This window comes from Clinocottus analis, unplaced genomic scaffold (genome assembly GCF_023055335.1).
Source record: "Clinocottus analis isolate CAN_PGR_092001 unplaced genomic scaffold, fCliAna1.0.p SCAF_16, whole genome shotgun sequence".
NCBI lineage: Eukaryota > Metazoa > Chordata > Actinopteri > Perciformes > Cottidae > Clinocottus > Clinocottus analis.
The window spans coordinates 6,596,833-6,623,068 of record NW_027175887.1 but is presented as its reverse complement, the minus strand read 5'-3'; the positions used below and the strand labels follow the sequence as shown (position 1 = coordinate 6,623,068).

The window sequence follows — 26,236 nt, the reverse complement described above, 5'->3', positions numbered from 1 at the left end:
TGGAACAACAGAAACATTCAAAATCGTCACGTCTTCGCCTCCAACCACACGTTGAGAAGCAAACAATATGGCGGTTAGCGTACGCCATCTGGCGTTAGCTGGACCTTCGTGTGTTCGTGTCGGTTCATATATTCGCACAACAGCTTTAGCAGGAAAGAACATGGACGCGAGAGCGCGCTTTCCGCACGCGGATCCAACGAGAGGCAATCCCGAGAGGCGCGTGCACCCGCCACCACGCGCAGCTACAGCGAGAGGGGGGCGCGCGCGCGCGCCGGAAGGTTTCTACGAAAAAAAGAAGGAAAGTTTGATCATCAGTCACCCACCGACAGCCTCAGCGCCGCCGTGCGCGTTCACGCCCCAGACTTGGAGATGTCGGCGCCGTCTCCGTGCGTCTGCTGGCTGAGAGAAAACGTATTTTGTCCTCTAAAAGAAAGTCAACGTTAAGGAAAAAATGTTTCGGTAAGTACTCAATTGTCTTTGCGCTTTGTTTAATTGAAAAGTGTTAACTTTCAACATGTTTAGCAGACTTTTAGTACAACTGAACATATTTAATGACTGTGATGCAACAGTGCCGATACTGTAGGTGTTTGTGAAATAAAGCGAACAATTGATTCTGTGTTTGCGTTACTGCGCGCGCGCATGTTTGTGTCCATTCTGGTACAACTGAGGGGGAATAATGAACATGGTGAGGTATAAAATTAAGTTTTTATTCATCATCTCTTTTGTCATCTCTTCAGGCAGAACAGGGACTTTCTAATATTCAGCAGATCATAAGGGGTTTTATGTCAAATTTAACTGTTGCAATGCACAGTAACTCCAGCTTTCAATGTGGTGGAGCATATCTTAATAACTCATATGTTTCGTGCGTAAGATATTACTGTGAAAAGTTATTAAAGCTGCCAGTCACATAAATGTAGTGGCGTAATAAGTACAATATTTCCCCTATATATTGTGGAAACATAACTATTAAGTAGCAGAAAATGGACATACTCTGAAAAGCAGTAAGTAAATGTTCTTAGTTACTTTACACAAGTTAAAGAGCTCCACTATGTGCTTAATCAGCATTAAGGCTTAAGACTTTAGGGCCAATGTTCCTCTCGGGGAAAAAAAAGTCCTTTTCTGTGTACTAACATATCTCCAGTTGCTTCATTTGCCTTTGTAAGTGTTGTATATTAGCAGAGATTTCTAGAAAAGAAAAGGGAGTCAGAAAGGCTTTGGGGCAGCAGAGAGACAGTAGAACGCTGTGTGATACGGCGAGTGTAACACAAATTAATCAGATTAAAGAATTACAGCATTCCATAGCAGAATCTCACGTAATCATCCGGGCAAAAAAAGTGGAGATTTGTAAGGTTGGAAGTTCAGCTGCCCTTTGGTCATGTAACAGCACACACAACCACGTCTCTCTGCTTTGTAAATGGCATGCCTAAACACAAAGGAATTATATTCTACTTTACCTCGAGAGCTGTCTGCTTAGCCAATGACAGCTTTCCTCCAGAGCCTTTACTCACATCCCATGAATATGACCAGGTGGGGCAGGACGGGTTAATGATTGACAGGACCGGGCAGAGCGCAGGTACACTTTACACTCTCTCAGAGAGGCTGAATGTGGGAACATGTCACCGAAATTAAACTGCAGATAATCCAAAAGTACTTCAGCCGGGACTGAAAACATCAGATGGTAAGAGGTCAAAGTTCTTCAAGGTTTTGTTCTGGAATTTATTTCTGTGTTTGAGAGTTTAAATGTGTGTTTTTCTGACAACTCAACGTGAGAAAGAACAGGAAATCATCACAAATTTAAGGTTTTTGATTATGTGGCTGGTTGTTACAATCCAATAGAATCAGTAGAGTGTTTGTTGTGAATCTGATTTGGCAACAAAAAGGTATCCGTAAAGCAACCATACTGTTCACATTATGCTGCATGAAGTGCAAACAAAGAACAGGTGCACTTCAGCTTTTTGTGTATGGCTGCTCCGATAAAGATCAGTTGTATGTGAGTCGAAGGTGTGCCACATTTCAAACAGTGAAAACACTGCTGATTGTAATGTATTCTCCCCTCCATTGGTTCGGAGGTGCATTCAACAAAAGTGGAAATCAGGGAAATGCCTCGCAGAAATATCCTCAAGTACCGTAATAATGTCACTCATCTCTGGTTTGATGTCGGGCAATCAGACTGAAACCACCAATTACTGTCCTCGACAGATGAGCCGCCGTCCATAATCGAGCTCGGACAATCAGCCGACCCTGATTTGGACTTTCTTCCTCTTGAACGAGTCGCTGGCTGCAGCCGCTGCGGGAGCCGGAGTCGCCATGGAGACGGTGGTGATCGTGGCCATCGGGGTGTTGGCCACCATTTTCCTGGCCTCCTTCTTTGCCCTGGTGGTGGTGTGCAGACATCGCTACTGCCATCCTCACGACCTGCTCCACCCCTTCGACTCCAAGTCAGTGAATCAGTACGAAGCCTCTAAGTCTGCATCAGAGTTTAACTTTTATCACAGTTTAAGCTCCTAAAATGTATTACAAATATTACAATATTGGTTGTTCTCTGCGCAGCTGTTTTAAACTGTATGATAAGGGTTTGTGTGACAATAGTTTAGCATTATTTTAAAAAGAAGAGAAATGTCAGGAAACAAGGGAATTCAATGCAACAAAGGTCTTGAACCAGCGGCTTTACAGTTCATGGTTGGCGTTCGGACCTTAAAGCCACGGGGACGCTTCATGTATACGTATTCCTTAACCTCAGTTGGACTTCATTTACCTCAACAATTAATTCTTTTTTTTCAACGTCTTTCCACCCTATGGATGCCCTTGACAGTGTTATTAGTTACCATATGTTCAACCAAAGCTTATAGCTTTGTTTTCTTGTCATTCTTTTAATTGTTCCTTATAAAAAGGTCACAAATCATCCTAGAACTTGATTTCCACATTCTACCAGGAAAGACATTTTGCATGTTCAGACCCTAATTCATTCCTCCACATCCCGCCAAATGTGGATAAGTACCTCGCGGCCTCGACTGGGCCCCCTTTAGACAACAGGGGCAACAACTGAAGCTATCGCCACTAAAACCTGCTTTACTGGTGCAATCAATCAACTCACCGCAGCCAATCTAAATATAATGGAACTGTGACTTTCTGGTTGGTAACCCAGCCTCGCTTCCTCTGCTTTCGCTGTTCTGTTTTACAGACCCACGGTGGATCTGATTGGAGCCATGGAGACCCAGAGCGAGCAGTCGGAGCTGGAGCTGGACGATGTGGTCATCACCAACCCTCACATTGAGGCCATCCTGGAGAACGAGGACTGGATCGAGGACGCCTCGTACGTCTTACTGGAGCCGTTAGAGCGTGACATTGGTTTAACATTTCAGACGTTTGAGTGACCTCTCAATGCCACCACTAACTCAGTAAATAACTAAATACATGTTCTCGGGTACTATTGAGTACAATTTTGAGACACTTGTACTTTACAAGTAAGTTTCATTTTCTTAATTGCACAACATTTATTTAATAACTAAACTTAATTTGAGACTTTAGATTAACAGTACAACATATAATCAACAAATACAATTTGGTCTATTATTAGAGGTTAAGAGAAGCCCATTTATCTTTCGAGGAAGCAGAAGCTTTGAGATAAAGTCCCGCCTTTAACATGTAACATTGAAGCAATGTACACACGAATGCATCAATTAATGATACGTGGAGAATTTAGATAATTTATTCTGAAATTGATCATTCTGCATAACAAGTATTTATACTTTTGGTACTTTAAGTATATTTCCATGCTTACTTTTCCCTCAACATTTTGATTGCAGGACTTGTACACGTGAGTGTTGCTGCTTTGATATCCAGCTCCTTCTTCCAACTAATTCTGTCATTTCTTTTCTCCACAGTGGATTGGTCTCTCACTGCATCTCAATCCTTAAGGTAATGTCATTTCTTACTAGTGCCTTTTGTCCATTTTCAGTGCATATTCTTATCCACTGATAACTCTCTAACACATCATTTCCATGGACAGATCTGCCACACTTTGACTGAAAAGCTGGTTGCCATGACAATGGGTTCAGGGGCAAAGGTCAAAGCACCAGCCAGTCTCAGCGACATCATCAGTGTGGCCAAACGCATCAGCCCTCGGTAGAGTATTAGATCTACACACAACTCTCACTGACACGTTACTGACTCAGTCTGACCTCACTGCCCCGTCTCCTCGCAGGGTGGACGACGTGGTCCGGTCCATGTACCCGCCTCTGGATCCCATCCTCCTGGATGCCAGGTAATCACATTTGTTGTCCCATCATTTAAGTTAAAGGAGCTTTTTTTTGTCTGACTGATAGTATAATCCACAGAGCGTTGACTCTTATGGATCTGTAAGAGCAGAGGAGGAGCAACCACACGACTTGATTTATCTATAATGTATTAACCGTTGACATATTCAGAGATAGTGACAGTGATACAAATGTAAAGTGTCACAAGCAGCTCAACATTTGAATATAAGCTTTATGCAATCCTTTATGTGCGGTCTTATTTCCGTCAGCTCCATCAGACCCCTTCTAAGTCTTTTTTTTTGCTTCATTTTTAAAGCTTTTTGGCAATAAGTGCTTTAAATTGAAGCTTTCCTTCTCTTCAGGGCCACCGCTCTCCTCCTCTCAGTCAGCCACCTGGTGCTGGTCACCCGCAACGCCTGTCACATGTCTGGCAGTATGGACTGGATCGACCAGTCGCTCAACGCGGCCGAAGATCACATGGTGGTTTTGCGCGAGGCAGCGCTGGCCTCCGAGCCGTATCGAAGCCTACTTGTAGCTGACGTTCAGAGAGAACAGGCCATCTAGACATAAAATACATAAGTCTATGTACTTCTGTACTCAGTTGACACTTAACAGGTACTTATATTGCCAGACAGTGTTGAAAAGGCACACTTACCAAACTTATCAAGTCCACATTACCAGGGACATCTGACCGCCGTGCTGATGGGTGCAGGGACTTGACATTTTCACTTCTTCCACAAAAAAGAAACTTGAAAATTGTTTCTTTTTTTAATCATATTTTTACCAAAAAGTGCTTGAAATCAATCTGCATTCATGACAGCAACATGGTAAGTAGATGTCACACCTTCAGATACAGGTGAGGTTATGTGTGTTACCCTACAGCAGATCTTTTCTTTTATAGACTTGGTCTGCTTAAACTGCAGAAAAATAAAATTCTCGGGTGCGCCATCACCCAGCGGTGGGCCTAAATCCAATCTCACCAGCACTGCAGTCACATGGAGGCTTAGTCAGCTAATCCATTCTGAGGAAAATAACATCCAGTTAGCCAGTGAACCCAAAGGGTTCCAGCTTAGTGGACCAATGGAAGACTAACTGGACTCATTTACAATTTGTCGGGTCGGCCTGATTGTGGATGTGGTAAAACGTCCCTCGGATACTCTTACGCTATTAGAAACAGCGGTCTGTGAGCTGTAACCACATAACGGCAGTTTGTTTTAGCCACATCAGCAGCAGAGTAAGAGTTTTTTTTCCCCAGTTCAGTAATTCCCTTTAGGCCAATAGCTGCATTGTATTATGATTAATTGAGGCCGTTATCGATGGAGAAGAACCACTTTGGGCCACACCGAAGTATGTCATCAGCTTCTCGATGGATTAGCACACACATTCGGACAGACATTCATGGTTCCCAGAGGATGAATCTTATCAACTTTGGTGATCCCCGGCCCTTTCCTCAAGCACCTTAAGCAGTTCCACCATTGTGAAGACTACTTTTGCCTTAAAAATCAGCACGGGTATTAATTTACTCCACAGCATGGATCACACTTACTTTTTCAAAATGGAGCCAGTAATTAAAAAATTTTTTTTTTTAATCAAATAACTGAAAAAGGAATGAAAATGCCATCAACCGGTCCATTGTGTTTGTGTGTTAGCATGCCGACACACTAAACTAATATAGTTAACATGGACATCAGCATTTTAGCGTTGACAACATGCACATGCTGATGTTAGCATTTAGCTCTCGTACAGCCTCACAGGGCTAGTGAAGGTTGGAGAAGTCTTGTTTTCCCCGGTGTGGTTCTAGGAGTCAGCACTAGACAGTCAAGAAACAGTTTTTTTTTTTAATTCTGCCAACAAACTTTTTTTTTTTTTTTAATTCTGCCAACAAACTTTTTTTTTTTTACTAAAACTTCAAAATCAACATTAGCTTTTGTTTCTATCTACATTTGTCCAGGAATAAAAATATTACTCGAATATAAGTACCAATAAAAACATAATAATCAGCAGAAATACTGAGCTTTCACTCACTACAGAGACATACAGTATGTTGTTACGTATTGCCGTGTTATGTGAGGTTGTTTGGAACACAGTGTTGATTGAGCAGGAGCAGAATTAGCGTGTTGTTTTGGGCCAGAGGGACGTTATTGGAGCATGTCTACCTGCTCTTTCATGCATAGCTAACCGTGAATCCCCAAGGAGTCCTAATAAGGCATTAGCCTGCGCACAGCCACAATGAACACATGGGCTTATGCTGCAATATGCATGGCACAAACCTTTGCTCACACAAGGCAGCCAGACAATGAACACATCCGTGTGACACGAGACTCTAAAACACACATAATAGACTACGGAGTCAAACACACTCGATGACAATCAGGACAAAAACGCAGTGGTGTTAAAAATCTGTTCACTTAAAAATCAGCTTTGAGCATGTTTTGATGCAAGAGGTATCGATCGAGGAGGAAGCCTGTAGCAAAGTGGGTAGCCTTTTATTTTTTTTCTTGTTTACATGTTTGTTTTTTTTAGCATTGAACCTTTTTTATGCACTTTTTTGTCATTCCTTTCCCACAGTTTGTTACTGATGTCCTTCCTTCACTCCTACACACCTTTTCTTTTTATCTTTCATTGATTTGTACAGATAAAACTCAATAGGAAAATGTTTTGGTTCTGTTGGGTTTTTTTTGTTCTGAACAACAGCTACAGAGAAATCCTTGATATCCTGATAAAGAGTCCACACACTCATACTAGTTTGACATCAATAAAATGAATTTCTTTCCTCTTTTTATTACTTTGTAAGCAGTCCTTTGTGCAGCAGCATGGTGCTGATGCCCCCCTGGCATCTTCCCTTCTCAGAGGAAGTCCCTGCTGCCGGAGCGCCAGTCAGCCTCCATTTGTTTTCGCTGTCTAGCAAAGCAGCCCTTTGCTTTTCTTCAGATCAATTTGCTTCCAGTCTGGTAGGGAAGCATATTCATCTCTCTTCATTTCCAAAATAATCTGAAACATAATTGCCGTGATTTATTTACAGAGAAAACAATGTGGAAAATCAATTCATATATAATCAAATATAAACGTTAAAGTTTAGACTTCCTCTCAAGATTTATCATCAGATTATAAACATTAGTGCATTTATTTTTCATTTGCAAAATACAGCAAACACTGCGGCCTGCTGGTTGAAAGGCCTCACTTGCATACTACGCTGTCAGCTTACCTGAAAGTCTTGATCAGACAGGTAGACTTCCAGGCGCCGGGGGTCCACTCCTTCAGGTAACGGGCTCCGCAGCAGCTCCTCCAGAGGGTACTGGGTCTTCATGAGCTGGGCCAGGGCGTCCTGCACCAAGGTCAGCTTCACCTGCCCCGCATCGCCCTGACGCAAACAAACACACCCAGGGAAAGAGAGAGCGTCAGCTATGACTGCCAATATCAGGCTGTATTAATGTCTCGACTACAAAATGAGAAACAGCAGGTGTATAGATATAACTGCGTGGTCTTCGTACCCGTGTGTGGGGTCCGAGGCTCCTCTCCCAGCGGGGGAACACGTTAGTGAAGGTGAGAGGTTCTAAACCCTCCAATATGAGGTAGGCCTGTGGTGGGCGTCTTGGGTTCATCTCTGGGATACAGAAGGAAAAAAAAACCACCTTAAAGCATGTGATAAACACATCAGCAGACCAGTGACCCTTTCATTTCCATGGCGTTTCTTGTCAAGCGTCTTCCTCCTACCTTTGCAGTACTGCAGTGACGTCTGCATGGCACACCTCCTCTCGTCATACCAGCTGCTCCAGGCCGAAGCAGAGCTCTCCGTCTGCTCGGGCGGACCCCTCAGCCACAGGTAGACCTCCAGACGGTTGTCGAGCAGGAACAAGGCTGGCGGACAAACAACAAACCTTGGTCACATAAATGGATAATAAAGTGGGCAAAGATTAGATTGATATCAAATGTCTAATAAGTACCATTAAAAAAAAAGCATTATAATGTTTGTTTTTATGTAGTGTGTTTTTGTGTAGTGTGCTCTCACCCGGCTGCGGTACAGAGTACAGACTCTCCTGGACAAAGGGTGCTGCCATCAAGAGTCCCGGCAGCCGCGATGGACTCTGCAGCTCTTCGGCCCGGAAACTCCCAGAGGAGGCACTCATGTGGAATAGACGAGGCGTGAAGTTATACTTTCCTGGATCTGACGGAAGATATTTTTTCAACTGTAAATTTTAAAGTTCACAGCGCCGAAAGAAATGTCCGGGGTTGAAATAAGCGGTTTTACTACCCTGGAGCATGCAGTCGTAGGCCTTCCTGTCCATTTGCCCCAGGGCTGCCCAGAAGTCTGCAGGCTCTGAACCTTCCTCCACTACCTGCACCGCCACAGGGCTGCTTTTACTCAGACCCAACTCAGATGGACACCTAATGCATGACACATACAATTCACAAGCTGGGGAATTATTTCAACTTTCATTGTTTAAAAAAACAGCACCGTTTGAAAGCCCACTCTGTGAATGTGACTCACATTTGAGTGAGACGCTCCACTGCCCTCTTGCTGACCTCTCTGGAGCTGCTATTAGCTTTACAGCCAGTCCAGAGGTACAGCACTCCCTGCTGGCTATTGAGCAGGACAACAGAGCCCCTGGACCTCAGACCTGCACAGCAGCAGTCCGCCTCCAACAGGGAGCCTTCCTCCGGGAGCTCACCTCGCACACAGAACAGATGCCACTCTGCTACAACAAACAGATAGGGTGGATTTTTAGTCCAATGCCAAAACAAGGAGAATGGATACGGGAAGACAGAAATATGCCCTTACTGTACAGTACCTGCATTAGTGCAGGCCTGCTCTCGCTTTCCCTTGTGAATGACCAGGCCTCCCTGGAAAAGCTGCAGAAAACAGGGAGGTTCCTCTCCCTGAAGTACCACCACCTTCAGAAACATAACCAACAGACGGGCTGTCAACAAAAACAGGCCCGCTGGAACTGAAGATGTCAGCCTATAGTTCTGACATCTACAACTCAATACTGAAATAAGCCTTAAAATATAAAAAAGGTATGAATAAATGCTCTATATTTGCAGTAAAAAATGTCAGCGTAAGATGATAACAGGTGAAGAGGTTAAGGACAGTGTACGGGGAGGAAACACTTCATATGATACTGAATAAATAAAACATTTCTCTGCATCATTCACATCTGCTTAAACTGTAACATAGGCTGAGCACATAAAGTATGTAGTTTGCTTCCTACCCCTTATCCTGCATTGACTACGGTCATCAGTGAGTACATTATGTTTCCATCAAAAGTGTAGTTAAACAAAAGTATTATCCCTCACCAAAACGGTGCCTGAAGACTTTACCTGTGACTCTTCATGGTTGTTCGTCCCAATAGACAGGAAAGCAGCGGTGTCCCGCCCACTGACACTGGAGTGACAGCCCCGCCACAGGAAGAAGGCAGTGTTTTCTTTTTGTCCGGGACTTTTGGTACATTCATCAGGGCCGTGTGTCTTATCTACAGCAGAGAAAATCCATTTATGTCTACATTTCAAATCAAATGACACTGACTGAAACAACAGAATGAGCTACAGTGAGGAGAGTGACGGTAAGCTATCGCGTGATGATGAGGTCACTGACCAACAGCGGTCATGCTGTACTTCCAGCGGATGACGTAGGAGTCTCCGTCGTGAAGCTGTCCGGTGCTCTCTACAGGGATTTCACTGTCATCGAACTCCTGGACGTGCCAAGTGTCCACAGCAACCGTCTTCAGCTCCATCTGGCATCCTTCCTCCAGCGTGATGACCCCGTGGCCCCTCTGGACGTCCACCCCAGCCAACACGTTACGGACCGAGCCGTCCCCTCCCAGAGACTGACCCGACACCAGAGCCTTGGCGTCACAGGCGCTCAGGACGTTTGGAGCTGGAGACACAAGCTGGGGAGACGGAACGGGAACGGGCTGTGCAGAATTAGAAGTTAAAAGCCAAGAGGGAACCTTTAAAATCATGGTCATCTTCCTGGTATCAGTCAACAATTGACTTATGAACATTAAACTGTAGGATGAACCTGTGTCTCCTTGCTGACTGCAGCAGCTTCCTCCGTGCCTCCTTTCGCGTCTGTCCAGTCCAGAAACTTCTCTCTGAACAGAGCGGTCTCGTTGTGCTCCGAGACACAACCGAACAACGCCCAGCTGGGACGCCCCTCTCCTTTCCTGAGGACAGATTTAAAGACTTAGGAACCTATTTTCAAGGAGTATAATGACAGTAAATACACATTACAGGCTTAAACCTTAATAGACAGTGGAAATCATTACTAACAGTTTAGTTTTAGACAGCCATCAGATGTACCTGCCTCTCGAGGTGCATACTAAGGCTTTGGAGCTTATACAGAATAAATGTCTGTATATACTAAGTGGCCAAAATTACATGGACAAGCCTGACCTGAACCCCTTCCAACAGCTTTGGGGTGAGCTTAGAGCCAGGCCTCATCACCCAGCATCAGTGTTGGACCTCACTAATGCTCCAATGGAACTGAAAGGGAGCAAATCCCTGCAGCCCGTTACTGCAATCTTCACAGAAGCGTGAAGGCTGTTAAACCGGCAGATTAATGCAGATGGTTGTGTAATGACGTGTTCAACAGGTTCCTGTCCACTTGCTTTAATTTCTAAACAACTGTCTTTTGCCAGCTGCAGCATGTCAGTGTGTAGTGTGGACGGCATGCCGTGTGGACACAATGCTGGAGTTTCTCCGTGTGTGGCAGCTGCATGCACAGTCAACATAAAGCTGTTTGCTCACTGCGAGCACAACTACAGCCACGTCTCGTCATGTGTGCACCGCAGTGTTCAAGACGCTTCGCGAGTAGCTACCGCTGTCTTCAACCGCTTCTGTAATGCACTCAGATATTGATATGCTGTGTATTTTTAAACGGACTAAAAGCTTCACCGCATGCAGTGTGAACTTACTGCTGTGTGTTCGGGTTGCACTGCGTGGGATCCAGTGGATTGACTCGACAGTTGCTGTAGTCGTAAGCGCCGACCCACACTTGGTGAGTCAGCTGAAGCGCAATGTTCCTCCTGCTGAGGGAGACATCCTGTCCAAGCCACAGGTACACCTCACTGCCGAAATCAAACACCAGGGCCTGCACACAAACACGGAGGCACAGGAGGCGCATAGAGAGGAAACCGAGACATGAGCAGTTCAAACTGACATGAAACAAATTGGAATTGGGTCAAACAGGAGGATCCAGAGGAGACCTCCGACCTCAGTGGAGCCCAGCAGGGAGGTACGAGGGACAGCCGCCCAGGCCTGCTCGTGAGGCACTAGTCTGTTCTCCACCAGCCGGTACACACAGTTGGACTCCACCACACCGCACTCGTAGAGCTCATCCTCCTCTTCTTCACTGGCTCCTGCGGAGAAAGCAAACAAATCTTCCAGCTTATTTTTGTCACTTTGGTCGAATTTGATCACAACTGACTAGTTACATTACACAAAGCGTTAAAAAAAATGTAAATAATTACTTTACAACAGGGATTACAATATATGGACATCTGGAAGTTCACTTTATAATCTCATTAACTTCCAGTTCCCCCACCTCATCCAATGGATATTAGTTTGTCCAGAGCAACACAACAAGTTCATAGATTCTTGATATAGTGATTCATTTATAATCTTCCATTTACACCTTAGTGATACAGTAACACTAACACAATCTACTCCAGACATTATGACCACTAACCCCTGTATTGTCTCCTCCCTCCGAGGAGCCTCCAGAAGTCTGCAGCCAGGCTGCCGTCACAGTTCAGCCCCTCCTCCAGGTGGACCACCTGCGAGGCCCGACAGCCCAGATCCTGATGACTCTGGATGGACGATGCCAGCTCAGAGGCCTGAAACACAATAGTGATCACATTCTAACACCACAGCTGAACAGGCATCTGGACTTCAGTACTAAACCAGGTTCCTCACCTGGAGCCCATCTAATGCTGTGAGGAACAGTATTTTAGTATTATTATAGTATATATGTTGGGTTTTTTAAGTGCCCTCCGAATACTGAAACTGAGTCACAAGTTTGAATATGTTTGAAAGCAGAAACTGTTGTGATTGTATTGCACCATGTTTGTTAACAGCGTTCATACACAAACACTTTCAGTGGCCCAGCGGCTGAAATTCTTAATAAAGTCACAGAATTTAACACCTGGAATCTTTAATTGTGAATTTACGAACCCAACAATTGAATGTCACTTGTTCTGCCATATTGTATAACCTTTCATTTGAAACTTCTTTCAATCAATAACTTATAATAACTTGGAGCATAAAGCAGAAATCATTACAAAGCATCAATACTGCCGGCGTGGCCTCCAGAAACGGTACAAGCTCTGAACAATGTGTTCCAGTCACAAAATGTTCCTGACGAGTAACACAGATGTTCTTCTCTAGCACATGAAGTGATATTTTATTGCGTTTGATAATAAAGGTTTTAAAGTGAAGCATTTCTACACATTTTCACCAAATCCACATTGCATGGCCCACAATGCTTTACACCTATTACACCGTGGCATCCTGTGAATGTATACTGACAACATACGGTGTTGCTCCCCACCATAGACAATGATAACAGTCCTCTCTGGTACCTTGGCTTTCTCTTGTTCATTGGCAAACTCTGCGCTCCACAGGATGCAATGCTCCGGAGTGACCAGCAGGAAGCAGTCTCCACTGTTCAGCGACTGCACCGACGGCTCCACCAGACGCACCTGGACATGCCGCCTACCTGTCACCACAAGCACTAGTTGTTGTAAAAAAAAAACCTCAACACAAAGACGGCATTTATGAGGACACTCGTGCACACAGATGAAACCAAAGTGCTCTGACCTTTGATGTGAATGAGCATCAGGCTGCTGAAGGGAGGAAAGGACTTGGTGGAGTCTTCCGATGTGGAAACATGCGACTCTGCCACCGAGGAGTTCTTGGACTCTGTTGGGAGGGGAAATTGAAGATTAAGCAAAAGATGAATGAGGAAGATCAAAATGAGAAACGAGAAAATAGTCCCACTCACTCTTCTCTGCTTGGGATCTCTCCTCTGCAGCCGTGGTGTCGACTCTCTCTCCCATGTAGTCCTGCCTGATGTCCTCCCGGGCAGCAAGAGCCCGGAGAGGGTTCCTGGAGCCCTGAGTCCGACGGGACGGACGGACGGACCGCCTGTGCTCTGCGACTGATGAGGTCAGTCTACACACACACACACACACACACACACACACACACACACACACACACAGAGTACAGCGTCACAGACCGCATAGATAGTCTCCATGAGACAACACTTAATTACATGTTTGAATAGGAATTAGTACAAACATGTATGATCGCCACAAATGGACTCAAAATTGCTAGTTTATCCCTCGTAAATTAATTGATCTAAATATATTATATTCAAAATTAAATATTGTCAACAACTATTATCACAGGAAGATTATTTGTTTGTTTTTATATATTTATGGCAAAGAAATAACATTTTTAGGACCATTTCTTGGGATTTTTAAGCATTTCAAACCTGATGTTTAAACACTTTTATTCTTACAATTACTTTGTCTGTCAAAGAATTATGTAAACCCTGATTAAAAAAAAGGCGTTATTATTATTGTTTTTTCATCATCACTACTACTACTACTACTGCTGCTACTGCATCTTCCTAAAATCAAGATAATTTCCAGACCTGTCAGAGACCATAGCACAGTATATACATTATTGCTCAGATAACTATGAACAATAATTAGAATACAATCTGTGGTGAAAACCAGGCTCACATGGGTGCGTTTGTTTGGCAGAGGACACTCAGGTCCTGCTCACTCGCTGCAGCGGCGGCGTCTCCACACGGCGGGGGGGCGCAGGCGGCGGGAGGGGACGGAGCGCTGTAGAAACCAGCACCGGGCGCGTTCGATTCATCCACAGGAGTCTCCTCCCTCACGCCATGTGGAGACACTGAGAGCGGAGAGCTCTGTGGGGCTGCAGCAGGACAGGACAGGAAATATAGATCTTTTTTTTTAAATACTTAAGACTGTAACAACTTTTTTTTAGTGAGACTTTACACGACCTTACCGACAAACTCCAAAGACTGCGTGGGGATTTCTGTCAAGCAAGAGAGCAAACAGTTAAGAGAAACAAATAATACAAAAGTTGTTTTTATTCACAGCTAATGCAGCTCTGACCTTCATATGAGCGCGTCAGAGCTTCAGAGTCTTCCTCCTCATGAGAGGTGTCATTTCTGACTGATTCTGGAGATCCTAACGGAAAACAGAGGAGACGAGTCAGAGACACAAACCCATTGAGGTGAAGACGTGATGAGAGCCGAGAAAACCAGAGCCAGTAAACGCACCTCTCTTGTTCATACATCCGGTCGCTTGCGCATTGCTTTCCTGCTCTGTATTCATTTCCTTGACTTCGTCCATCTCATCCTCCACCCTCTATGAAGACAGACAAACAGATGTGTCCATGTAAGAAACAGATGAACTCTTCTGTGGATTAAAACGTTAAAAAAAATTTCAAAAAGAGATGGCGCTCTGTGCCACCTTCTGTCTCCACTGAGGCTGAATCTGGTCTTCGGGAGAAGAGGAGACTTCTTGTGCCTCAAAGGACAGATTGGTCTGAGGACGAAGGGACAACAGAATACAGAGATAATCAGGCAACAGGTGAGTTCTTCAGTGGAGAGGGGAAAGGCCCCTTTGGAGAGATGCACATGAAAATATATGACGATGAATAAATCCGCCTCCGTTGGGAGCAATAAACAAATCGGATAAAAGCTATCAAGATACAAAATATATGAAGGAAGCAAAACACATGAACTCCAAGATGTACAGACTTCTTTTGACATGGACGTAAAGGAAAACTTTCAAACTATTTTTTAACATTACTTTATATTATGCATACAAATTTACAGAGCATTGATTAATGTGTGTTGTCCTGATGAATACACAAAGTGAAATAAAGGGAAACGTGACAAAGAAACATGTCAGTAACCTGCTAAATGTGAGCTTTTGAGTTTACTTTCAATACAGCGGGAGAAATATGGTGAGGAAATACTTGTCTCAAGCTTTGGTCTTCTTTCTTTTGTCTGTCAAATATTGTGAACATAAAGATTAGGAAGGTTGGATTTGGACGTATGACATTAAAAAAAAAGTGTTGTGTAAGAGAACGACGAAAGTGAAAAGCACAGAATTAACAGGAACAAAATGGAAACCGTGAAGTGAGAGCTGCGATGTATCACTTGAGAAAAATTGACAAAAAAAAAAAAAACACTCTGCAGGTGACGAAGTCGACTCGTTAGCGAGAGTCAAACTTCACACATCACCTGCGCGTGAAACTGTGCGATGACAAAAAGCTTTCACTGCATCCAAAAACACTGCAAACCAAAAATAAAAAAATAAAAATAAAAGCGAAAATGAACCAGCCATGCAGCGACTCAAACAATTACCTGATTGAAACACATGATATATTGGGGTGTACTGCTAGAATAGACAGAGGCAAAGACGGGTTCCTGGGAGAGAAGAGGAATTAGAAGAGAAAGGGGAAGGCTAAAGCTATTGTAAAATTAGTAATGCATACAATCTTCATAATGGGGATTTCAATAGATCTATGCATTTCAAAATATCAGTGGAAAACTTACCCAGCACTGAGCGTTGACACTTTCCACAAGAAGGCGCTCTGTCTCTTCCTGCAGAGGACAGTGTGTGTGAAAATCAGTAGAGAATACAAACAGGAAACTAATTGAAATGTTGCCCTGAGAACAAACAGAAATTATACTAAGATGAAGGGGAGACCTTCATACTTCCAAAAAGTATCCGACATTTATAGAACCGAAACCTGAACATTGGATTGAGCAAAGTACAAAACTCTTTTAATTCCTATAATTTTAGATATCTTGTTGAATCTATTTGATCGCTAACTTTTGGTGAATTGAAGAGAAATTAGTGTGGAAACAAACATCTTTATGTCTATTTTGAATGTTTTCTTTCCACTAGTCTGCATAAAGATATTATGGAAGCAAAATAGCCCAATATGTCAAAATTGACCATAGTTTTTGCCTCGTGTCCCCCTTCACACAAACGCAGTTAATGTGAACCCACACACACCCACACACACCCACACACACTCCCACACCCACGTCTCCAGGGTGCAGCTGAGACCACAAGGTCATGAAAGGGTCAACATTGAACCACCAGAACCAAATCAGTCTGTTTACATTCCACATAAAATCCAGAGTGCTGTTGCTAAGAAATGCTATATCTGGTTTCACTGGCATGACAAACGCACGGCTCTAACCACTGGCCTCTTCTCCTGCTAGATTCCAGCAAGGTAGGAAGGGTGAACCCAACAATGTCAAAATACATTTCAACAAAGCGCATTGTGGATATGTCATGTCGGTTTCTAATATGAACCAGTTTAAGGAATAGTGTCAAGTCAAAGTCTAATTTTCTTGATGCCAGTCGAGCGGCCTGTTTTCCAAAACGTTTCTGAATTGTGCCGCTCTGTGAATATCTCTCACTCTTTCATACATTCAGTCAACTGTGTCTGCACCAACATTTTACCAGGACTTGACACGACCGCATGCTGTTTTCAGTACAACCAGCAAAGTGATGCAACGCTTACAGGTAATGTTTGGGTGATCTGAAATAAGCCCTGAATGGTCCTGAACTCAAAGCAGAATATTAAATGGTAGAGCCCGGTGATACAGGACTATCAAATAAACCAGCTCTCAGTTGAAAGGGTCTGAATCTCCAAGTAAAGCAAACTGAAAAATGAAGGGGACAAAAAAAATGTGATTTTAAGTTACACTGGCTCCAAACTAGACTTTCAGAGGATGAGAGATTACGGCGGGCCAAACAGTTTCCCCCGTTACAGACCAGAAGCAGAGCAGCTGTTGATTCTGCAGCTGCGACTCGGTCCCCTGAGATCCTCATTGCACATACTGAAGATACCACAGACCTTTGCAGGAACAGTGTGACATATCTTTGTTCCTCACCTTACTTCTGCTGGTGTTGGTTGCCTCCTGCAGTTTCACGGTGCCATCTACCAGTGTGACCTGAACATGTCCCGTGGCTGTCGTTTCTTCCTTCGACCTCCTCACACCCTCTTCCACATTCGGCTGTCTTTTGGATACAACGATTACACAGAATATTAGCCAAAGGAGACTTTTTGCAGAACCCAATACATGAAGCAGTCGATGTTCTCCCCAAATTTCTCCATTTATTTTGTTGCTTATAATGAGACATCACTCACCGAACTCTCCCAGCCGTATCCGAGCTGTGATTCTCAGAGGAAACCGGCGTTCCCGGCAGCTTCGTCTGGCAGGACCTCTCTTCCCGAGGAGTGTCCCGCTCCGAGTCGGCTCTTGTTGGTATACAGGTAACGGTTTCCCTCCTGCTTCGAGCCCTCTGCCTCCAGGGTGTGGCAGCCAGTGAGCCTCCCTCCCCGCCTGAAGCCGGTCCTCTCGCTCTCCGTGGTGCTGCAGACATTTCCTGCAGCTCCGCGCTCCCCCTCCTCGCTTGCGTCGGCGCTTCTTCACAGCCGCCACCGTTCTGTTCACGGCTGCGAGGCGCGTCCGTCTGACCGCTCTCCTTCCTGCTCCACTCTGAGCCTCCGGAGCAGCTCTTCTTCAGGATTCCTCTCAAGACCGGCTCAGAGTCGTGGTGCTGAAGGCCCTGTGGGCCACCGGGCTCACCAGGCTCAGGACCAGTGTCGGCTCTCGGCTGGGAAAAGCGTATCTCGCTGGGTTTCAGGTTGACAGACGAGGCCTGCTGTCTGTCCGACAGATGAGAGGACAAAGAGAAGGCGGGAAGCTGCACGGGGCCTTTCTGGAGCTGAACAGAGTCAAGGCACAAGGGTGAGACATACAGAAGGTATATATATATTGTTTCTAAATACTATTCAGTATATACTATGTACATTTAATTACTAACCATGTTTGAAACTTAAAAGCCTTCGCTGCCTGTTTTAAAAGCACTTTCTTTTGTGTTCTTTCTTCATTTAGTTTGTAGTATTGACCGTTTTTTATTTGTATTTTTGTATTAAAAAAAATGCTCGGCTCGTCTACTCACCAGGCTGAGGTCCTCCACAGTGATCGGCTGTGTGCGGTACCGCGCCCCCTTCTGCCTTCGTCTCTCTGGGGGCCCGTCAGCGGGGACGTCCCCCTGCCTCTCCGGCAGGGCCAGCTTGTTGAACAGGGCCAGCTTCTCGCTCATGGTCATCTTGCAGGTCTCGTCATCATCCTCCACCGACTCAGCCTGACTCACAGACTGGGACTCCACTGGTGGTGCTGGTTTGGGGGTCCTGTAGAGAAACATGAGCGCATGTTATCCAAAAAAAAAAAGAAAAAAAAAAGAGGCTTATAATTCCAAAATAAGAGCAAAGCTAATGAATTGCTCTTGCTAATTAATATTGACTGTTTAGCCAAAACCTGATGTTTCTTATTCCTCTGTGCCATGTAGCTCCGTTGGTATTAAAACAGGGCAGGCACATTGTTACTCTGGATCATGTGCTCCTTCATCAACATGAACAGCGAAGTTTATTACGAGTCAATCCCACATACACATGCTGCTGCCGGAAATAATTATTAGAGCACTGAATGTGTATTATACACCGACGGTATTCCCCTATAAATACACCATTTACTCCTTTAGTAAAGTTTCCCAATAACTACAAAGCACCGGTTTTAGGAAATGATTAAACTTGTTTTTTTTATATTTGTGACCTGTATTTAAAGATGTGTCATTGTTGGATTTGTTCTATGTAAAAAGGGACTTGTTGACAGTAAGAAATATATAGAATAATGCTAGATTTACCCTTTATACATGCGAAGATTAAAAAAAACAAGTCAATAATATTGCCATGCCAATATTAGTTGCTACTGTGCATATTCTCTGTTGAGAATACAACCGAATGCCAATGTAATATGCCTGCATATAACAAGGTCAGTATTCCTCCATGTGGCCACGAGGCTTCCCCACCTGATTGCCACGATTTCCTCACAGGTGATTGGCTGAGTTAGAAATCGGTGGTCGTTGCCACGGCGCACCCTGCGTTCATGACAGAGGCTGCCCGAGCGAGGCTTGAGGAAGGCCGAGGCCTCCGGCGCAGCAGTCTTCTCCAGCTCCTACAGAAAAGGAGGCGGAGGAACTGCGTTACTATCAACAATACGACATCGGACCATCGCATTAGGTCCTTTTAGCGGCTTCAATCAGCAGCCTCCATCTGCTAAATAAGTAACAAGGGGGACCACAAAAATGGCAGCGAAAACTCTCCTGTTCTATTTCTATGGATGGAGGGAGGGCGGTGGGTCGGATAGCCGGTTAATAAAGCAGCTCGCTGTAAGGTGGAGCGTGTTGGCGACATGGATAGAATGCCAGCCCAACAGGTCACAGTGTAACCAGAGCCCTGCCGGCTTCAGTTACCTCCCCGCCTGCCTCCACAGAGTAGCGGGCTAATTATATGCACCGCTGCTATGGTTGTTATTGGTAATACAGTGTCTGGCACATTTTCACTTATATTTCATGACTAAAAGTGTGCAGGGGGTGAAAAGACAGCGTGCGTTTCATCTTCTGTGCAGAGAGAAAACTAATTAAGCTCATCACACTGTGAATGTAGTCTTGTACAAACAGACTGTGCACCTGTTCCTCCGTTCACATCTCTCAATAAGAGCAGGTTGTGTTCTGCGTGCTCAGCGCCGACTCACCACGCGTCTCAAACCGTAAGGTGAGCAGCTGAGGTGGCCGTCCATGGTGGACGGAGAGGAGCCTTCTCTAGCTGTTCAATACATTTCTCGACAACCTATCACCCGTTCATAATAGTAGCTTTCGATCTCGAATGGGGCGCCGCATTAGTATGCATCATTATTGGACTATTTGCAGTTTGCAGTTGTTCCAGTTAGACGAGTTCATCGCAGCCTAATTGTCATGAGTAAACTTTCAGAAAGCCTTGCAGGATTCAGCTGTGGCTGGACGCAGCAGATGGAGACGCATGGAAGAGCCCCGGACGGATCGCATTTAAAAGTATAAGACAGAATAAGCAGGTCGTGAGCAGCAACAAAGACATTGTTTCAACAGTAAACATAGACTCACTTTGAACAACGACATCTTGGCTGCCACGCTCATTTTGGCTCTGTCGTCCGTTTTCACATCGGCTGAGAGAAGATAGAAGACATTAATCATTGTGTCATCAACGGTTTATGAATCCTCCCATTTCAGACAATGGATATTTAAGGAAGGAGCTGGAGGTCACAAGGGCCTCAATAGGGGTCTGAACTACACTGCTGCCTCAGTCCACAGCAGCACATTGCTCCCGTTTGCTTCTCGCAGCTGGGGGAGTGTTGGTCTACTGTCGATAATAATAAACAGACTAAAGATAAAGTACCTCATACAAAGCCACCTAAAATAAAATCTGAACCACCCCATTCACGTGTTAGTTACTTGAGTTAATACACTGAAGGAGATGGCTGACAACACGCTAGCCTGAAATGAGTTCAAAAGAAAAGTCGAGATTGTCTCATAGTTTCTGTAGTTGTAGTGTAAATCAGTGAGTCGATCCTTGTAAAGACTTGCGTGTAATGTTTTTATGGGAGACACTGACTCAGCAGTGTTCCACTGCGCACATACATGGTTTTGTGAGACATAAATCTGTCACCAAAGAGGTGTTTAAACATTGTAAGCCCTAAAATATAACCCGATTCATTTTAAGAGCTGTTATATGACTTTGTGGAGGCAACTGGGCATCTTGGATGCACGCTTTAAATATTTGATTTAGAAGGGGCGTGTGATGAAAATGTCATATTTTGATTTTATGGTGTTTATGACTTCACTGTTGCCATTTAATGTCCCACACAAGATGTTGACTTGTGCCATCATTGTGTTGCCATCACTTTGTGACCAGTATTGTGTTCTGCTGTGAACTCTTCCCTCTCCGTGTCACTGTTCACATGGCCGGTGCACCAGCGTGACAGACAAAAGCCGTTTGTCTCTGAACCACAATAACAAACTGTACGAATGAAGCCAGGCGGGAACACAGCTTCACCTTTACAGTTCTCCTCTTCCTCGGCGTCCAACGACCTAGAAGAGGGAAGAGAGGCACAACATGAAGTCACCAGGTGAAATACAAACAGCGAGGTGAAGGTCTAAAGGTCAAAATCTCCGGCTCCTGTACGTCCCCTTTCAGATCCTGCTGCAAGCTTACAATACACGTCTTTGTGCTTCACTATGCAGCTCCAGACAATCAAGATACTGTGTCATATTTGCATGCTCGGTAAAGCAACAGCGTGGAGGTCATGACGGAGGTCAAACGCATGCAAACCGCACCACCCGTGGGCATTTATGTAAAGGAGCTGCACCTGTCAAAGCTCAGGCAGGTGTGACTGCATGTTTACACACTACTTTAAAATCATGCGAGCAAAACACCGCAAACAGTATCTTCTGTGGGAAAAGCCAAACCAGGTGCCTCATGTTGCACCACAGCACACGGCCCCTACCCGCTGCGCTCCTCCATCTCGTCGGCCGTGATCGGCTGTGTCCTGAAGCGTTCGCTCGTCTTGCGACCGCCACCTGACCCGCCGGGGAGGTAACGCCGGGAGCGGCGCCGCCCCCCCTCAGAGCCCGGCTTCACAGCCAGATCCAGAGAGGACGTGGCTCGCCCAGCGTCAGGGCAACTAGTATCCCCACAGACAGAGCAGGGAGGGAGGGAGGGAGGGAGAAGAAGATGTTGAGGCAGGACAAATACAGCCAACGAGGTATACGGAGGCTGACGGTGACAGTCTGGATCACACACATGCAGGTGACCCTACACTTTGTGGGGCTGCGCTCCGCTCCCGCTCTGCTGCAGAAGAGCACTTCTCAACTGGCCCACCGACACTCGAGTGTGGAGCTGCGGGGCATCGAGTCCGACAGGGACGAGGTGCCCCTCCCCACTCAGCATGCTGGCAGAGTCCGGGGAACCCTGCCTGCAGGGGGCGGGAGTGAGGGGAAGGAATGAGGATGCAGGTGTGTGCAATGTAGGTGTGAGGAACGCTCTCAGACGGAAGTACAACTTTGAATCTTTTCCAGCAGCCAAAAAGAATGGGTCGCTCTAATCATGAACGGTGCAACGTTGTACCTTTTTTTTTTTTTTTTCGGACACCAAAGAGGTTACCAGTCTCGGTTCCTCCAAGGTAAAGCCCCCAGACTGCATGATGGGGAAAGTGTCGGGCCAGAAGTGTACCAATCAAGTGCAGAAGAAGAATCAGTCTGGCTTTAACGTTCCCTGCTGCGACCCACTGATTTAGAGCGCTCGGTTGGAATTAGTCACAAAGGTTGCAGATCAGCTGGTGACGTCAAGGATCTGGAGCTGCTCGACGGTTGCGAGTAAGAAGCAGACCAAGTTCAAAAACTGGTAGTAGAACCTCCTGGGATTTACATTGTGAACTTCAGAAAGGTTGTAAATACGATGATCCCTCAAGTCTAACATCTAGCTTTATTTAATCTCCACTTGTGTCCAGGTCTGACGCTGTTCAGTAGCAGCGAAGAAAACAAAAAAAACTTCTAAAGAAGGAAACTACATGACGTCCCTTCTTCTCACTGACGATATTAATATGATGCTGTTCCCAAAATTAACTATCCGCTGTGTTATTTTAGGACGACACCTACAGTTTGTATTGATGTCAGAGTGGAAAAGGTTGAAGTCGGGGGTTAGGTAGTGGGCATGTTGCTTTATTGGTCTTTGGACAAATGAAGCCCAAGAGACACCTGCTCCCCTCCACATTTAGGCTCAAGACATTTGTTTACAGCTCTGTCCAAAAGTTGCTCACCCAGATTATTTTAACCCCACGAACCTAAAATGTGTTCAGTTATCAGCTGGACAAGGACACTGATTACTGCCAGTAAACAGAGATGATTTCAAGTATATGATTTTTAATAAAACATGGTTTACATTACTCCCTCAATGGAGTTATCCTTCACTGCAGACATGACTCACCTTCTCAAGTGGTTGGACTCTGCGGGATCCTCTGATCCATTTGAAACCCCTCGTGTCCTGCCGTTCACTCTTTCACTCAGGTCATCTGAGTTGAAAGTCCCTCGGTGGGCTTCGCCTGCTGGGTCGTGCCCCTCTTTGCCGTCCCTCCTCACACACTTGGAAGGTAGCTCCTCCATGTTGCCAAAGCGTTCGGCCAGTTCCCGCCTCCTCTCAGCTTTATAGCGAGCGATCCGCTCGGACCTTGGCTCCAGGACCGGGTTCTCCATGGCATCCATGTCCCTCGGGAGGATTCAGTGGATTATCTGCTCCTCAAATGGTTGCAGAGCATTTAGGAAGAGAAATCACACGCGTTGTTCTTTCTCCACTTTTTAGCGAAGGCAAAACTCAGAGGCCAAACTTTACTCCGGTGAAATTCAGATTCCATTGGACTTAAAAGATTTTCTTAGCCGAGAGTCCACCAATCAGAGGTTGAAGAACAATCTGCTCCTTCACGGGTGAGACATTGCTCCTGAAAGATAAATAAGCAAACAAAACAAAAAACAGTCAGAAGCTGACTCAGAAAGAGACACACAACTCATGTGCCCTTTAGCACTCTGAACACGTCTTCCTAGAGAGGTTCATGACAACATTGATGAGCCTTCATTATACATTAACTCATTTCTCTAAAAGTGCATCCTCTTCTCTCCTCTTGCTAGAGTCCATGTAAGATGACCTGCACCAGCTTGCAGTGCCATGCAGGAATCTCCCCTTGCACTGAAACGCAACACCTCAGCAGCACTCCGGGTCCGGGCCTCGACAGCACTGAGGATTCAGGCTCGCTCGTCTTCTCCACAACAGACTGTAACTTCTTGTTCAAAACTTATCTAGCGGGGCCTGATAAGCTATGGATTCAAATTAGTCTATGAGCTATCGACATTATGACATGTTGCCAGGCAACCTGCTGACAAAGATGAGCCCAAAAAAGTCCCAGTTGGCTCCATCATGGTTGCCTAGAGGTGAATAAACAACAGTAACAACGCCTGAGGCTGTAAGCCACATATAAATAGCGCAGATATGACACGATTTGCATTTAAAGACAGCAGCTAACCATCAGATGGGTTCCCAAATGAAATGAGGGACTGTGTGCGCTGAAACTGTAGATGTCAGCATTCCTGATGCGGGAAGCACAATGGAGCGAGAACAAAGAGACATGAGCCACGGACTTAGTAAAGCAGATACATCTGCAGCAGGGCTGAATGGCTCTGGTGACAGTGGAGCTCACAAAGTAAAAGATGCAAGTGTAATTTCGCATGTTTGCTGCTTCTCTTAGACTGCTGGAAAGAAAGTGAATGATTATAGTACAAAGATTGTCAAAGTGTACACAACTACTGGCAAGATCTTACTTTCAGGAACGTCCAAAATATACTGATATAATGAAGTCATTTTGAATATACTGAAGACCACATTTGCAGACATCGTCAGCGGGAGATTGATCAATACCTACACAAGACAACAAGCTCAAAGATTTGTTCTGTGTTGTCACTCCAAACATGCTGACAAGTGCTCTGAACAAAAACAGTCAGCCAATCAGAATACGCAAACTCTGAAAGCACACCACGAGCATCCTCAGTCCCACTGACGCCACACTTATGTTTTTGCTGGGAGAACATCAGTAAGTGGCTCGTTCAGAGAGCAAAAAGGTCATGTGACACGCTGCAGGACTGTCGATTGGAGGGGAGAATGCCTCAGAGGCTCAACAAGGATCATTGGCTTCTAATCCAGCGACACTTGTTGACACCAGCTCTGAAATAAAGCTTGTGGATGAGCGGACAGGTCCCATTCTCTTCCGACTCAGAAAAGGAAACTTCCACAATGGTTTAATATTCTAATAAAAATATCAACAGGTATGAATCCAAATATTTCACGCAGTTTAATTTCTCAAACACTCCAATAGCACTTTTAACCTTCCTGCATACATTTTACATGCCGACAGGCTGGTTTTACTCCAGTGCAGACATATTGGATGTTACTTAACAAGAGGACCTCAATGTCCAGCAGCAGCAGAGTAAACCTGATTAAAAGGCTTGCCAAGAATAAGCCTCTGACCAATTACACCTGTCCTGGCTCGTCTACCTGCAGAAAGCACATCATGAAGCAAGAGGAATTCTCAGAGGCCTTTCCTTCATACATCCACTAGTGTGCAGCAGCTAAAGTCTTGACTCTGGATGTGTTCATGTAGATATGCATTGACCTGATCTCTACATTAAAAGGCATGTGGCTGCAGTGCAGAGTATCGTCGTCATGTAACCACCCTAATCCACTTGTTGGCTCCCAGCGGGATGTAGCACATTAACAGCTGCTCAGATGGCAGTTTTAACATTTCATATGTGTATTGTATTCATTTGTCCAACAAGTAGCTACCACAAGTGCCACAATCCAAATATTTAAAATAGATTGTGGAAAAAAAATAGATGACTATTTCAAATCACCAGACGAATAGTTACATACATTAATACTCAAACATTGTAGACTGCCACGGTACGTTTAATTTTATTTGTTTTAATAGTAATTCAGAATGAACAAAAATAAACTACTTAAACTAAGGAAAATGCCACAATTGAGTCAGATGAGGGAATAACTGGAGAAGGCTCAAACAACCATGGTGTTAAGATTCACGGTTCTTGCAGTTTATTTTGTGCGTAAACTGCGCGTAAAACACGTTCCGCGCATGTTTCAGAAAATACTCCACACAACTTTCAACACAAGGCTCGCGAAGTGGCCGAACACCATAAAACCTCCATGACCACCGTACCACCCAAACTTCAGCAGGTCTGACAGATCAAACAGCAGCAGTGAATACATACTCAGAACTCGGTCCTGGCTACATTTTCGACTCTCAGCTCGTTAATAGAGACAGTAATGGGGGCAGAATGAAGAACTTACATGCACGAGGCGCCGCGTGAACCGGGCACGAGTGGTGCCGCTGCCCTTCCTCTTCCTCACACCGGCTGTCCCTCCACTGGCCCTTCAACCAGACTGTCGCTCCAAATGTAGTCACACTCGCAGCT

General features: G+C 45.0%; 2 protein-coding genes across 7 annotated transcripts; one reads left to right on the top strand and one right to left on the bottom strand.

The window, feature by feature from the left end:
- The first annotated feature begins 328 nt into the window (after positions 1-328).
- On the top strand, positions 329-7,038 carry tmem98 (transmembrane protein 98). Of its 2 annotated transcripts, none has more exons than XM_068577879.1 (7): positions 329-459; positions 2,200-2,438; positions 3,182-3,313; positions 3,885-3,918; positions 4,010-4,125; positions 4,205-4,264; positions 4,619-7,038. In XM_068577879.1, exons 2-7 carry the CDS (start codon positions 2,308-2,310, stop codon positions 4,818-4,820), a joined length of 675 nt encoding a protein of 224 aa, XP_068433980.1. In that variant the 5' UTR covers positions 329-459; positions 2,200-2,307; the 3' UTR covers positions 4,821-7,038. The 2 variants fall into 2 exon arrangements, with proteins under 2 accessions (XP_068433980.1, XP_068433979.1); XM_068577878.1 differs by having other exon boundaries at positions 2,200-2,450.
- Positions 5,194-26,236, bottom strand: svilc (supervillin c). Of its 5 annotated transcripts, none has more exons than XM_068577870.1 (34): positions 26,112-26,236; positions 23,190-23,697; positions 22,024-22,179; positions 21,712-21,888; positions 21,261-21,295; positions 20,312-20,373; positions 19,202-19,347; positions 18,293-18,524; positions 17,475-18,055; positions 17,218-17,344; positions 15,862-15,909; positions 15,670-15,732; positions 14,768-14,842; positions 14,575-14,662; positions 14,408-14,482; positions 14,298-14,327; positions 14,006-14,204; positions 13,258-13,427; positions 13,074-13,175; positions 12,836-12,972; positions 11,944-12,091; positions 11,469-11,614; positions 11,171-11,346; positions 10,276-10,420; positions 9,850-10,168; positions 9,576-9,727; positions 9,047-9,149; positions 8,746-8,953; positions 8,509-8,642; positions 8,266-8,421; positions 7,971-8,114; positions 7,748-7,860; positions 7,462-7,617; positions 5,194-7,247 (listed from the first exon to the last, which is right to left on the bottom strand). In XM_068577870.1, exons 2-34 carry the CDS (start codon positions 23,462-23,464, stop codon positions 7,158-7,160), a joined length of 4,968 nt encoding a protein of 1,655 aa, XP_068433971.1. In that variant the 5' UTR covers positions 23,465-23,697; positions 26,112-26,236; the 3' UTR covers positions 5,194-7,157. The 5 variants fall into 5 exon arrangements, with proteins under 5 accessions (XP_068433971.1, XP_068433972.1, XP_068433973.1 ...); XM_068577871.1 differs by having other exon boundaries at positions 8,746-8,950; XM_068577872.1 differs by lacking the exon at positions 15,670-15,732.